The 15,311-nt window shown below is 40.1% G+C and overlaps 1 protein-coding gene across 3 annotated transcripts in view; it reads left to right on the top strand.

The window, feature by feature from the left end:
* The window catches only part of LOC124541574 (AT-rich interactive domain-containing protein 5B-like), a 76,906-nt gene extending 63,988 nt beyond the window's left edge, over positions 1 to 12,918 (top strand). The window contains exons 4-13 of one of the 3 annotated variants that reach the window (XM_047119491.1): positions 3,412 to 3,616; positions 4,701 to 4,873; positions 5,686 to 5,877; positions 6,235 to 6,406; positions 7,116 to 7,236; positions 7,471 to 7,991; positions 8,290 to 8,417; positions 9,224 to 9,299; positions 10,062 to 10,216; positions 11,227 to 12,918. In XM_047119491.1, the coding sequence (XP_046975447.1) occupies positions 3,412 to 3,616; positions 4,701 to 4,873; positions 5,686 to 5,877; positions 6,235 to 6,406; positions 7,116 to 7,236; positions 7,471 to 7,991; positions 8,290 to 8,417; positions 9,224 to 9,299; positions 10,062 to 10,216; positions 11,227 to 12,312 (2,829 nt within the window). In that variant the 3' untranslated portion in view covers positions 12,313 to 12,918. Of the gene's footprint in view, positions 1 to 3,411; positions 3,617 to 4,697; positions 4,874 to 5,685; positions 5,878 to 6,234; positions 6,407 to 7,115; positions 7,237 to 7,470; positions 7,992 to 8,289; positions 8,418 to 9,223; positions 9,300 to 10,061; positions 10,217 to 11,226 lie in introns of all 3 variants that reach the window. The other 2 variants (XM_047119489.1, XM_047119488.1) reach the window with 2 other exon arrangements.
* The last annotated feature ends 2,393 nt before the right edge of the window (positions 12,919 to 15,311 follow it).

Below are 15,311 nucleotides of genomic sequence, written 5' to 3'. Positions count from 1 at the left end.
TGTACATGGTGATGAGAATTTAGTACTGTTTGCGATACGAGGCCCGACCGCCGGGTTTGTCTATCTATTTTAAAAATATTTATTAATTGTGTGTTTTTTTTTTATTATTATTATTGTAATGGAATGGAACGCACCGTGCGTTCTATTCCATTATAATAATGTATGTATCGTTATACTATGACGTATCAAATTACGTAAAATCATTATAAAATACAGCCTTTGTGTTATTCTGATGTGACCCATTATTACTGTGAAATTGCATCCAAAACCGTTCAGTAGTTTTTTCATTTATAATGTTATGTTAGTAGGATAGGATAGGACTAGCGACGCCATACGACTTTACTCGGGTGCAATTTATAAGTAAAAAACATTGTATGGTATAATTGTGATTAACACCCTACAGTACTTAGGGGTAATATCGCTTTCTATCCATGATTTATTTTTGAAATTGGAACGTTAGCGAAGATTACCACCAACATACAAACAAACAAATATTACCTTTTTTTTAATATGAATTAAGACAAGAATATGAACTCCATGCTTCTCTCGTTGATAGTCTAAATTGAATATCAGATGAAACTGTGAATCGCTGTTGCATTGTACGTTGTATTCTAAAACTATTTACGAAACGCACTCTAGATTCCGGTAGAAGTTTTATGTAAATTGGTTTAGTAACTATTTTAAGATGTTTAAAAATTAACGTGTCATCATTCATTAAAGTAGTTATTTTTGTTAGTTATATTTTAATGACAAGTTTATGTATAATTAATTAATGGCCGTTAATTTTTTTTATGTTTTTAATATTATATATTTGACATTGAATAAAAAAAGGCTAACTTTTCTGTAATCATTGCGTTTCTTTTTTTTCATTTTAATATTATTTATATTAATAAGCCACCGTGTCTGTCTGTCTGTCTTAATCGAGAAACTTAAATACTGAACAGTTTTTAAAAGAGGTCGGAGTTATTTATTATAACAAGGTATAGGTGTATAAATAATATATAACGAATCTTTCTCGTTGTCTATAACTTATTTTGTGTAGTTTGGCAGTAGTAAGAATGACCGCCATCTTGGAAATTGTTTAATAGAACATCGTAATCACAATTCTTTGTTAAAAATAACTGACTACAAATAATAATACTCTGGTTAATAAATTAAAATAATGTGGCGTCCTAAAAAATCGTAAGTCTTTCGCCCTTAGGGTTATTTAGGGTATTTTTCCTGCAATTTTCAATGGGATCAATCGGAAAGTGTATCCTCTTAAACAGAAAAGAGATTTTTCAAATCGGTAACTGAACTAACGAAATGAAAAGTGTAAATATCCCACTGTTGGGCTAAGATCTCCCGTGTTCGCAGAGATGGTTGGTGCATATTCCATCACGCCACTCAAGTGCGGTTGGTAAAATAATAATAATTAATTAAACACAGACGGACAAGCCGATTATACACAGTAGTGATTCCGTAATTCGAATTAAAATAAATATCTTAGAGGTCGCAATGTAATAACACATCGTGCATATATCAACATATATTAATTACATATATTATATGAAAACAACAATTTAAATATAAAGATAATCCGAAACGACCTTGAGTGTTAAAAATAAAATAATAATAATTAAATGTTAACTCGAACACGCTGTATAGCGTCACCTTGTTTGAGGCAAACACAACTACATAGACGACGCCTGTGTGTGTGCGCTGTGTATGTGTTAATAGCGTCTGTATCCGTATACGAAAAAAAAAAATTAAACATGTGTGTGTTTATTATGAAAAAAATAAATAAATGTTAATGTGTGCGTTTCCGAATTATTTCGTAAAAAGAAACTTTGACGGTTATTCGTGTAAGTCTGTTTGTACGTAAGGATCGGTCTTTAGGCTGTTTTTGTTGTTTTTTTTTTTCGTAATAGATTTAAATTTCGATTCGAATTTCGAATGTCTGTTTTGTTATTCGATGTTTGTTAAGTAGTTGTATTGTGTTGATATTTGTTTTTTTTTATTGTTTATGTACACGTAATTAATGTAACTTGCAGATACTAGATGGCGTTAAGACAAAATAAGTAATTTTCTAAATCGCGATGTCAAGATTCGAAAACGATTATATGTGATGTTATGAATTTTCTAGATTTATATTAAGCCCCTAGGTGGGCTCCCATCACTAGGCTTGAGTATTGTAGCTCGCCTACCCGACCCGGTGACGCGGTAGAGGCCAATAGGGCTAACAGCAATACACAATTCGAAAAATAAAGATTTATATATATCCAATTATAGATCGTCTGTACTAATTATACTAATATTATAAATGTGAAAGTAACTCTGTCTGTCTGTCGCTCATTCACTATCAAATGAATGAACCGATTTTGATGAAATTTGTTGTGAAGCAAACTTGAACGAACGAACGTAAAGATATCTATATATTCCACCGAGAACATCATAGGCTACTCGTTACCAATACACATGTATGTGTCAATTAAATAAAAATGTAACGCTACCGTACAGAGTAAATACTTGAGACTAGTTGTGAGCCGCGGTTCTGTTCGCGTTTTAGGTTGTTGGCTGTCATGTATTCGGCAAAAAAGTAGCCTGTGTCCTCCTCTCCAATAGTTCAAACTTGCTTCGTACTGCATCCATACTTCATATAGCAAAATACATAGGCTAATCTGTAATGATTGTATGTAATTTGTTCATAATATAACGATACATATCAAGTATTAGGGCTGAGATGACCCAGTGGTTAGAACGCGTGCATCTTAACTGATGAGTTCGTGTTCAAACCCAGGCAAGCCCCACTGTGATATTATATATATGTGCTTAATTTGTGTTTATAATTCATCTCGTGATCGGTGGTGAAGGAAAACATCGTTAGGAAACCTGCATGTGTCTAATCTCATCGAAATTCTGCCACATGTGTATTCCACCAACCCGCGAACATTGGAACAGCGTGTTGGAATATGTTCCAAACCCTCTCCTTAATGGAAGAGGAGGCCTTATCTCAGCAGTGGGAATTGTACAGGCTGTTACTATCAAGTACCCGTGCGAAGTAGAGGCGGGTCGATAGTGGTGTTATAACGTTAAAGAGTTTGTCTGTTTGAAAGCTTTAATCTCAGAAACAATAACGCGATACAAAGGAATATATTTTGTGTTCATCATCAACATCATCAGCAGCCCATGTTAGTCCACTGCTGGACATAGGCCTCTCCAAGTGCACCCCACTGTGGTCTTTTTACGGCTACTTGCATCCAGCTCCTGCCAGCCGTCTTGCGTATATAACACCACCGTGCCTGAGGACGTTACCCTACACCACGTTTGCTGAGACGCAGTCTCCACTCTAGAACACGTTTTCCCCAACAGTATTTTGCGTTAAGTAAGTTATTTCGCATATATTAAAATGTATATTTCTTCGTTTTCCAGGACGAAGTCCTCGCCATCAACGACAAGGTGGTGCTCCGCGCGGAGGACCTGCTCAGCTGGGTGTGCAACGGCGCCGAGTGGAGGTGGGGCCTCCGGGCGGTGTGGCGCGGCGCCTGCGCCCCCCCGAGCGCGCCCTGCGTCACGTCGCCGCTGCACCACACGAAGCTCGACTTCAGCGACGTGGAGAAAGAGAAGTGCTCTATAAGTAAGTGTCTCTTACAAATACATGCATTCTTGGTGGTAGGGCTTCGTGCAAGCCCGTCTGGGTAAGTACCACGCACTCGTCAGTTATTCTACCGCCAAATAACAGTACTCAGTATTGTTGTGTTCCGGTTTGAAGGGTGAGTGAGCCAGTGTAACTACAGGCACAAGGGACATAACATCTTAGTTCCCAAGGTTGGTGGCACATTGACGATGTAAGGTATAGTTAATATTTCTTACAGCGTCATTGTCTATGGGTAATGGTGACCACCTACCATCAGGTGGCCCATATGTTCGTCCGCCAACATATACCATAAAAGAAATATTACAACATATAGATGGTAATTTGTGTTTATACTTTATCTCGTACTCTTCGGCGAAGAAAAACGTCGTGAGTAAACCTGCATGTGTCTTATTTTAACGAAATTCTGTCACATGTGCATTCCACCAACCCGTATCAGTGCAGCGTACGGAATATGCTCCAAACCCCAAAGGGACAGAAGGCCTTGGCCTCAGGTAGTCTGAGAAATATACATACTATCTGAAGAACGTTGGCGCCGTTAATAATATTATCATTCTCTATATGACCAGCACACCGCCAACCTTGGGAACTAAGATGTTATATGTCCAGAGCCATACCACCAAATATATACCTAATTTATTGCTGATCACAACTGCTCTTCGTTTGTGGCCAAATGTGTACTATAAGGCTTCTTTCCAATGAGATAGTCACCATACAACAACAACAGCCTGTAAATTCCCACTGCTGGGCTAAAGGCCTCCTCTTCCTTAGAGGAGAAGGTTTGGAACATATTCCACGACGCTGTTCCAATGCGGGTTGGTGGAATACACATGTGGCAGAATTTCTATGAAATTTGTCACATGCAGGTTTCCTCACGATGTTTTCTTTCACCGCCGAGTACGAGATGAATTATAAAGACAAATTAAGCACATATATATAGCGGTGCTTGCCTGGGTTTGAACCCGCAATCATCGGTTAAGATGCACGCGTTCTAACCACTGGGCCATCTCGACTCGGTCTCCATACGGTCTTATTAAAATAAATTTTTGTAAATGTTTTCCAGCAGTCGAAGTAGAGGATCCAGGTGTGGTCGTGTTCTCGTACCCTCGCTACTGCCGCTACCGAGCACTGCTCGCGCGCCTCGATGGCATTCAGGCGGACTGGCTTAGGGACTCGCTCGTGGCCGCCCTCGGGGGCTACGCGGCCCCCACGAAGAACACCAGAATATTGTATTGCAAGGTGAGTGGATTTCACAACTTTGCCGATTGATAAATTCAAATCATAATGTTGTCATAAATTTTCGCGATTATTACACATTTAAATAAAACTAGTTGTAACGGATTTTAATCGCGTATATTAATTATTTTGGATTATTTCATCCCGACGTTTCGAGCACTTTACAGCGTTCGTGGTCACGGGTAGACTGTCTGTCTGACTGTCACTGGCTGTAAAGTGCTCGAAACGTCGGGATGTCAAAAATAATTAATATACGCGATTTAAAATCCGTAATAACTAGTTTTATTTAAATTCAAATCATTTGTTAAATATACATTGGTGCAATACAAGATTATAATCTTGTAGATGATAAGAAAGCTTGGAGCTAATACTTGTTGACTTTTAGGCAGGATGTATTTACATACATATATAATTGTACTTAACTAACATGACTCGGTATTTTTAAATGTTGATAAAGTGTAATTACTAATTTTCTTGCCGGTTCTTCTCGATTGAATCTGCATTCCTAAAAGGCGGTAGCTTCACTTAATGTAGTTTTTTGAATGACGATTCAAAGGTACTTCTAAAAGCCTTGAATAAAGTACATTTTTATGTGTTTTTGATTCCGAATATTAAGCCAAGATTTTTGGGCCCTAGTCAAAGAACCTCGATTTATCACCTGCTTGACTGCTCACTCTTTCTAACATTCGGTGAAGGAAATCCTGAGCCATCCTGTCTTATGTAGTTTCAGTAACTTTAACAGCAGTAAAGGTCGTCTTCCAGCACGTTTTATGATCGAGCATTTTATTCAGTCTAAAATGAAGTCTGTTTTCCAGGATACCTTCGAATACCCCGAACTAGAAGGGCACGAGTTCGTCTGTAATCATCTCGCGCCGAAACTGAAGGGCAGGCCACGTGGCCGGCGGCGACGAGCGGCGCGGTCGCGCGACCGGTCGCCCGACAGGTCGCCCGACCGATCGCCCGACTCGCGCTCCAGTGATAGTGACAGGAACACGCCTGACACAAGGGTGAGTGACTACACCAGCTATGTTACATGCCAACTAGTTCCTGGGTCTATAAAGTCAGATGTCTCAAGTTTTGGGGTCAAACTCTAGGTCGGGCTGATGAAAGTCATTGGATGTTTCTGATGACCAATTTTCGGTGGCAGTGTGGAGTCTGGGTATCGTTAGTGTTGTATTGTCAGAAGTCTTGGATTGTCAGACTCCTTTACAGAAGATACTTAGTGCACAGGTTCTTAACTTTAATAGTTCTTAGCCATCTACAATGGGAATTACTAAGCTTTATAAAAGTTCCAAAAATTCCGAAAATACCGAAAACATCCTCAAATATAAATATGATATTATAATACGTGTTCAAATTTCCAGACGCCAAGAAGACTGTCACTCCGTAACGGAGCGGAGAAGCAGAGCGAGGAGGAGGAGGAAGTGGAGAGGAAGCCAGAGGAGATCGCCAAAGACGAGGCCTTCCTGCAGCAGCTCAGGGAGTTCCTCAAGAGTCAGAACGATTCGCTTAAGATATCCCACTCGTTGAAAAACGGTGAGTACCCCACAGCTGGCTCTTATGTTACATGGGTCGATAGCTAAGTGGATAGTTTTTTTTTTTATGGTATAGGTTTTAGGTTGGCGGTCGAGCATATGGGCCACCTGATGGTAAGTGGTCACTATCACCCATAGACAATGACGCTGTAAGAAATATTAACTATTCCTTACATCGTCAATGTGCCACCAACCTTGGCAACTAAGATGTTATGTCCCTTGTGCCTGTAGTTAAACTGGCTCACTCTCCCTTCAAACCGGAACACAACAATACTGAGTACTGTTATTTGGCGGTAGAATAACTGATGAGTGGGGGTACCTACCCAGACGGGCTTGCACAAAACCCCACCGCCAAGTAAAAGTGGGCTGATAGAGGCTTTCTATCAGACTACCTTATTTATCTTCTATCTATCTATCTTATCCACTAATAGTTATTGGATAGTGAAAAATTAGATAAGTGTAGAGGGCTAGCAGGCATTCCAATCGGCCATTGGAAGGGTTTTGATTTGCCGCAGAGCTATTTAAGACGTCTCAATCTCTTCTGCTCTAAAGAAAGAAACAAGTACTGAGTGTTTACGTAAGCACAACACAGACTTGCTGCGATGTTATCGTACTCAATCTCAGTACAAGTTTGATGTGAAGTGGGGGGGGGCGTTTAAGAAATAGATTGGAATTGTTATATAATATAACCGTCGTTGTTTGGGTTGCAGTGTCGCTGCGCGCCGTGTACCTGTGGGTGTCGCGGCGCGGCGGGCTGAGCGCGTGCCGCGCCGCGCTGTGGCGCCGCCGCTACGGCGCCCGCGCCGCCGCCCTGCGCGCGCTCTACCAGCGGTCAGTGCACACGCACACACACACACACACACACGCAAATACATACACACACACACTAACAAACGCAAATACATACACACACACACACACTAACAAACGCAAATACATACACACACACACACACACTCACAAACGCAAATACATACACACACACACACACTCACAAATGCAAATACATACACACACACACACACACACACGTGCCAGTCGCTCACGGCGCGCTCGCTGTTGCAGGTACCTCCTGCAGTACGAGCACTACCAGCGGTGGAATGGCCTCATGCACCCCAAGCCCAACGGGAAGCTGGACGAGCCCGGCGCCGTCGGCCCCGCCGGCCCCATCGACACCATCGACGTCACCGACTCGCCCGTGCGCGACGTCGACGCGTCACCCGACCTGCCCGAGAAGAGGCTCCGGACTCCCTCCCCGAGGAAGCTCAGGCCGGAGAAGTTGGTGCTCGACAACGAGACGGGCGAGCTGACGAAGGAGGAGATGGACGTGACCTCTAAGCCCGCCGAGGAGCTGAACAGGGAGTTCCTCGACTCGCTCCCGAACCCGAGGGAGGAGGAGAAGGGGAAGATCTTCGTGAAGCCGGTCGAGAAGCTGATCGAGCCGGGCCTCAAGATGCTGCAGGATCCGGCGCCGGCCGATCCGGGCAAGCCGGTTGTGATGGAGTCCGGCAAGGTGTCGGATGTCGGCAGCAAGCCGGGCGACGGGTCCGTGTTCCTGAACGAGTTAGCACAAAAGTTGAACTTAGGTGAGTCGCGTCAATCATTTAACTAAATATTAGACAGATTTTGATAAGGTTTTCAGGGAGAATGGAACCCTTACATAATAAGTTCGCTGGTCATTTGTCTTAAGTAAAAAAAAAAATGGAATGCTCTTGTATGTGTACTTTTGGTAGTTTACATACGAGGTCTTAAACGCCTCGTATCGCAGGAATGGAAAAGGTTAACAACATTATGCAGCAGCCAACAGTCTTAAGTAAACTTTCCTTATATTCAAAGTCTGTAGTGTAGTATTACCTGGACTAACCGTATGTCTGTACTGTACAGGCAACACGGACACGAGGTTCCTGCAGCAGCTGTCGCAGGCGCCCCCCACCGACAGCCTCTCGAGCCTCTCGAGCCTCGGCGACAAGTACACCAACGGCCACACCAACCTCACCAACACCACCGACATGGTAAGATTTCATACAACAAATAACAACAACAGCCTGTAAATTCCCACTGCTGGGCTAAAGGCCTCTTCTCCCTTTGAGGAGAAGGTCCAAACCTTCTCCTCAAAGGGAGGGACATATTCCAATGCGGGTTGGTGGAATACTCATGTGGCAGAATTTATATGTAATTTGTCACATGCAGGTTTCCTCACGATGTTAGCGGATACTATAATATGTTATATTTACAAAATAAATACTGCTTTTCTTGTCGACTCGAAATGACTCAAAAACTTGAATGATTCAAAAGTGCTCGTAAAAGCCTACTCGGATAAAGTATATTTTGATTCGTTTTGACTTGATGGGTCTCCCCTGAGATTTGCCGCCGTCGTCGAAAGCAGTTAGGACGTCTTCATCATCATATAAGTAGTATTAATCACCCCTAATAAGTAATTTGTAAATGGTAGGCGCCATTTAAAAGTTTAAAATTAAATATTTAAATAAAACTAGTTATAACGGATTTGAATCGCGTACATTAATTATTTTGGACATCCCGACGTTTCGAGCACTTTACAGCGTTCGTGGTCACGGGTAGACTAAGGTGGCATTTGTCTATTTGAAGAACAAAGGAAATATTATTTACAACTACCGCCAACGATTTCTCAATTGGTATCTTGAGTAACGTTCCGGTTGCACGCAGAAGGCACTGACTGTATCTTTAGGTCTGTTATAGCTAGTTTTATTTAAATGTGTAATAATCGCGAATATTTAAGACAACATTATGTGAGCCATTTCAAAGTGTATGCCTAACTGTGCCCCCGTCCCCCCCCCAGCAGCGCTCCCGGCCTGCGGGGCGAAGCTCCCTGCGCGCCGTCAGAGTCAAGCCCGCGCGCCCCCCCGCCGCCACGCGTGAGTACACCCCCCCCCCCACACACACACACACATAAACACACAACAACAACAGCCTGTAAGATCCCCACTGCTGGGCTAAAGGCCTCCTCTCCCTTTGAGGAGAAGGTTTGGAACATATTCCAATGCGGGTTGGTGGAATACACATGTGGCAGAATTTCTATGAAATTTTTCACATGCAGGTTTCCTCACGATGTTTTCCTTCATCGCTGAGCACGAGATGAATTATAAATACAAATTAAGCACACGAATCAGCGGTGCTTGCCTGGGTTTGAACCCGCAATCATCGTTGAAGATGCACGCGTTCTAACCACTGGGCCATCTCGACTCCTAAACACACACAAATACAATATGTCATCTGTATGTATATTACTGTGTTGATAAATTTTGTATAGGAGAACCGAAGCATCTGCTATACAACTAATATATTTTCGAATATTAAATGAATGTTTTAATACTACCATACCATACTACCGTATTTACCGTGTTCTCTATTTTGTCTATGAATGTCTTGGTACGAACTCCATCAAGTTTTAATAAAAACAATGGTAAATATCCCGTAATTAATAAATGTTATAATAAAAATAACTATATTAATATAATATCTTATTAAATTAATTATTTTATTAAATCAAACATCAGTACTAATCTACTAATTACGAATAATACTAATAACTACACTATGAATACACAATGAATCTGTTAAAATACAATTTGTCAGTAATATTTAACAAAATTAAATATGTTTGTATCTTTTCACAGCCCCGATACCTCCCCTCCGCACGGACTCCTCGTCGTCCTCCCCCCCGCTGGGCATGGCGCCGCCCGCAGTCACCACCGCCACCACCACCATCAACAACTTCGGCATCCACCACCCCCCGCCGCCCGCCAGCCACAGCGACGATGAAATTGTGGAGGTAACCCTTATTACAATATCATATACATATAAAGGTTATATACAATAGGCTATTTAACAATGGGACAAATAAAGTGTCAATTATAGTAATCAGTATATATTACGAGTTTTATTAGTGGTTATTTAATTATTTTTTTTTCCAAAAATGCATAAGTAGAAATGCATTTTTAAAACTTTTGTCACATGACACAAAACGCTCCTGATTGGTCGGGCTTATGATGACGTCACTTGCTTGTTAACCTCGTTTGCCTACTATATGTGCATTATATGTACCACATATTGCAATACAGGCAAATGACGTCACCGACCTTTTGCAGTTTTTTCGCACTGTTTAAATATGGAATTTTTAATTTCACATGATTTGATACTAAATTCCTTTTTTAAAAAAAGTCAAATAGCCTATTCTATATAAATATTATTTATTACATATACGATAGATGACAAGGTACAACTATTTAGTTTCTTGCCGGTTCTCGGTAGAATCTAAATCCACTTTTAGGCTTAATATATATACTAGATTACATTATAGTTACATCATATAATTATTTTTAACCGACTTTTAAAAAAGAGGTCATCAGTTCGACATGTATGTATGTAACATTGTTACAATTGAATTATATTTGATTATGATGATCCACACAGGCTTTAAAGCGCGTTTGCTTAATTTCTTAAGTGTGTGTTTGAAAACTAATTTCTCAAAAATTAAAAGTCGTACTGAGATGATAATTTTAGTCCATGTTAAGTACACTATAACTTAGGGAACAGTGTGAGTATCATTATAATCGGTCCAGTAATTTCATAGATATATACTGTTTTTATGTTTTGAGTTCACTGGCTGTATTTATTAATTTAGAAGTCGGTTAAATTTTCTTTTAAGATCTAGAATAAGGTTATATTTTCTTATGACAAGTTATTTAAGTACAGCTAAACTATTAAGTTATAGTTTTAAATCGTTCTTTAATTTTAATTATTGTAATTATCGTACTAATTAATATTTATCGTACGTTCCAGGTCCCGTACAAACCGAAGAGTCCAGAAATTATCGACTTGGACGAGTACCCGGAGAGCCCTCAGGGCATAAAGAAGAAAAAACTAGAAATCCTAAAAGAGAGGGGGTTGGAAGTCACCGCGGTCCCACCGGGGCCCGTCTGGGCGGCCCCCATCCCCAACCCCATCACTCCCCTAATAAACCCCAGCCCTATAATCCTCAATCCGGCGGTCCAGCACCAGATTATGACTCAAGCTCAAATATTCCAAATGTATAACATCATACCGCCGACCTATCCCAACGGCATCCAGGTGCCGAAAGTCATCCAGGCGTCCAGTGCCTTCGGGACCGCTGGACCGGAGAAGACAGTGTACGGCAACCCCAAGGACCCCTTCATGCCCCCGCCGCACGTGCTGCAGGGCACCCCCATCAAACCGCAACGAAGTATCCAAACCCCCACAACAACCCCTCAAGATATCTTGGACTTAACCTGCAAAACCCAGACCAGTCCAGCCCAGAAGCCTGCCGTGGAAATAGTCAGGATACCCTCGGCCCCCTCCCCATCGAAAACCCCCAACGCCCCCCAGAATTTGAGCAAAAACTACACCCTATTGGACGGGAAAGCAGTCGTCGGTTCGAATTTAGAGATAACGCTAGTTAATTCGAAGTCCCAAACTCCGCCGAAGCGGCCGCCGCAGAAGCGCTCCTCGAATGGGAAATTCGTGTCCGCGAAAACGCCCACCCCCCCCAAAGACTACCCCAAGCCCTACCCGTCCCCATCCCCCAAGAAGCCCCCGATAGTGGTCCCCAACTACCAAATACCGAGTAGAGAGGACATATCACCCACGAGTTCGACCACGGCGAAGGAAACTCAGAGCGGCATGCTCCAGAACGCCTTCAAGGGTCAAAACCTGGCGCAGATGATGGAAATGCAGAAGACAGTGCCCAACTTGAACCCGTTCATGGACCCGATGTACATGAATGCGTTCTACAACAGCCTGGGCCCCATGGACCAGCGCCAGCTGGCGATGTACCGTGACCTGATGACGAGCCAGTTCCGAGGGTACAGCGGCCTGCTGAATATCGGCACGCCGACGACGAAGAATTGATTAATCTAGTCGGTAGATTGGAGTTGACGCTTTATTGGACACGAGGGAGTTTCACGGCCCAACCCCTCGCGTGGGGGGGGGCACAAAGTATAGCAATGTAAATCGTAACGTGTTCAATAAAAGCTTAATATTTTATTTGATTGTGATATGGAAGTAGTTCTAAGTCGATCTCTAGTTGTTTCAAGGGGACTGCGGGCCCCCGTGTGCGACAGAGACGCCACCAGCTAGGCGTCTCTGTCGCACGCGGGCCGCGGGGAACGATTCCCTTTTTTGTAAATAATTTGTAAATAAAGCGGTTCTTTTTCCTTTACGACCGATGACTACGTGACGATTATTTTAAGCTGGCAACACTGAAAGTATTGAGGGTTCCGTGTGAAGATGAATGCATTTTTTTTAATGGTTGTATGAGCTCTGTATGTTGATGTATTGTCGCGCAGCTGTTACGTCGGTTAGTTGAATTGTAGTTTAAATTTAACGATGGATGTTTTTAGGGTAATGTTTTTTAAATTCGGATGTAAATACGCCGTTAGCTGTTTGGACCAACGTTGGACCAAACGTGGCCGAGACGGTGTCTCTATCGCTGTACAAAATAAACAATTGAAAAATTCAATGTATTTCCTTTTAACCCATTACTTTAACATAACATATTGATATTATTAATATATTTCCGTTATTTTTATGTATTTATTGAGAACATATTTAGAGGAGGAATCGGATATAGAAAAGCCAATTGATGTTGGTTTGTATATTATTTATCATTATTATTAGAAAACTATGAAAGATTTTGCCGTTTCGTAAATACTAAATTCAAATCGTTTGTAAAAAATACATTGGTAGAAAAAGCATATTATTCGATACAAGATTTTATAGATGATAAAAAAGCGTGGAGTTAATACCTGTTGACTTACAAGCAGGATACATTAATTTAAATAATTGTATTTAATTAACATGACTTTGTATTTTTTAAATGTTAAAAAAGAGTAACTACTGAGTTTTTTGCCGATTCTTCTCGGTAGAACCTAGTTTCCGAACCGGGGGTAACTTCACTTAATTTTAAAATGACGATTCAAAAGTGCTTGTAAAAGCCTACTTGAATAAAGTTTATTTTGAATGAATGAATTGACTATAAGATATACATATACAACTATAAAATATACATATACATATAAAGCATATTCCAAAGTGAGGTGGGAAGTGGATAACGGATAAAAAAACCTCAGATTCACGTATTACATGCGATTTGCTTATAACTCAGCATTGTACAATAGTAAGAGTTTATGATTAATATATCTTTATTTATCAACTCACTTAACTACTCATACCAATGATGTTTTAGTAAACAGATATGTTATTAACGCGCAAATGTGAAGACTAGAAAACGTCCTAATTGGGACGTTTGCCTTTAGTCGTTTTACGTAGTAATACGTTATAATACATCATAATTACGTAGTAATACGTATTGCGTAATTAAAACATCTAGTTATCCCTTTTACTTATTGTTTTTATCAAGTTATCCTTTTTACTTTTAACGAAATGTAAAAATAAACTAAAATAAGCGGTCCCCGGCGCGGCACACATTTTTCTGTTGTTTAGTATGGGTATAACATATCTGTTTATTAGAATATCATTGACTTATACCCATCTTCAATTTTACAAACAAGATTCCGATAAAATTCGGCATTTTTTTGCAAATCAATAGGAAATTAGGAAATAACATAGTAATGCTGATACTAAACTTATTACAGACTGTCATTATAATTAATAATAATAAGTTTAAGAGTTTTTTGCTTTAGGCAATACTAACCGCTATGTCCCTGGTTTTTTTAAATCTGTAATATCTTCGAAAATATTCATTTAATCTGTATGAAATGCACAATGTATTTAAGATTCTTAATAGTATCAGATTTAATGCTGTATTGCTAAATATCTAAAATTATTCAACAGAAAAAGTTAAGGATAAAAATGATTACAGCTCCCACAGAGCTTAACATATTACCATCGCAGATTTTTGAAGATCTCTTTAAAGTATATAGTACATTCTTTTCATCGTTTGCAATGTAAGCACAAAAAAAATGTGTAGATTAATGACATCACATAAGAAACTTCAAAAATTATCAGCGTTTCTTTACTATAACATGCACGTATTATACATAAAAACCTTTCTCTTGAAGCATTCTATCTATTAAATAGAAAAATAAAACCGCATCAATATTCGTTGCGTAAATTCAAAGATCCAAGCATACACAGGGACAAACAGCGGTAAACGACTTTGTTTTATACTGTGTAATGATAACACCCAACTGCCGATGTAAATTTTGTCAACCTTTAAAACTCTATTATATTTACAAATCCATAGTGAATACTTATCATATCGCGTCAATTAGCTGTCAAAAGTTGCTCATTTGACATTTCCTGTTATGGTTTCAATAGAGTTGACACTAGATGGCGCTGTACGTAGTTAGATCGCGCTAACGTTGTGCTCTCTTGAAATAGTAAAACGTAGCGGCGACCTTGTTGCGTTGTCTATGTGGCTTGGTGACCACTTTTCATCAGAAATTTTTGTGGCGCGTTACTTGTAACAGGCGCCGTGTTAAGAGATACATAAATATATATAAATATATTAGTTAGATTCGTTCAAAATCTTGAAGATTAAAATAAAATTAAGTAAATATCTCAGAGTCTTGGGATTATTAATGGCGTTACATTACTTGTACTGAAATGAGAAAATGTTTCTTTTTAAATGGTTTTGTTAACATTGGTAGCTTCACTTAGTTGTAAAATGGCGATTTAAAAGTGCTTGTAAAAGCTTACTTGAATAAAGTTTAATTTGATTTTGAACCGACTTCAAAATGGAGGTTATCAATTCGTCTGTATTTTTTATATTGGAAAGTTTACTTGAATAAAATACATTTGATTTAATACTAGATTTTGGTTGTAATATGTGTAAAGAAAATATTTCGGAATACTTCTGAATAATCAAAAGCTGTTTAACATATGAA

This window comes from Vanessa cardui, chromosome 28 (genome assembly GCF_905220365.1).
Source record: "Vanessa cardui chromosome 28, ilVanCard2.1, whole genome shotgun sequence".
NCBI classification, from domain to species: Eukaryota; Metazoa; Arthropoda; class Insecta; order Lepidoptera; family Nymphalidae; genus Vanessa; species Vanessa cardui.
This window is presented reverse-complemented; position numbering and strand designations above follow the sequence as displayed.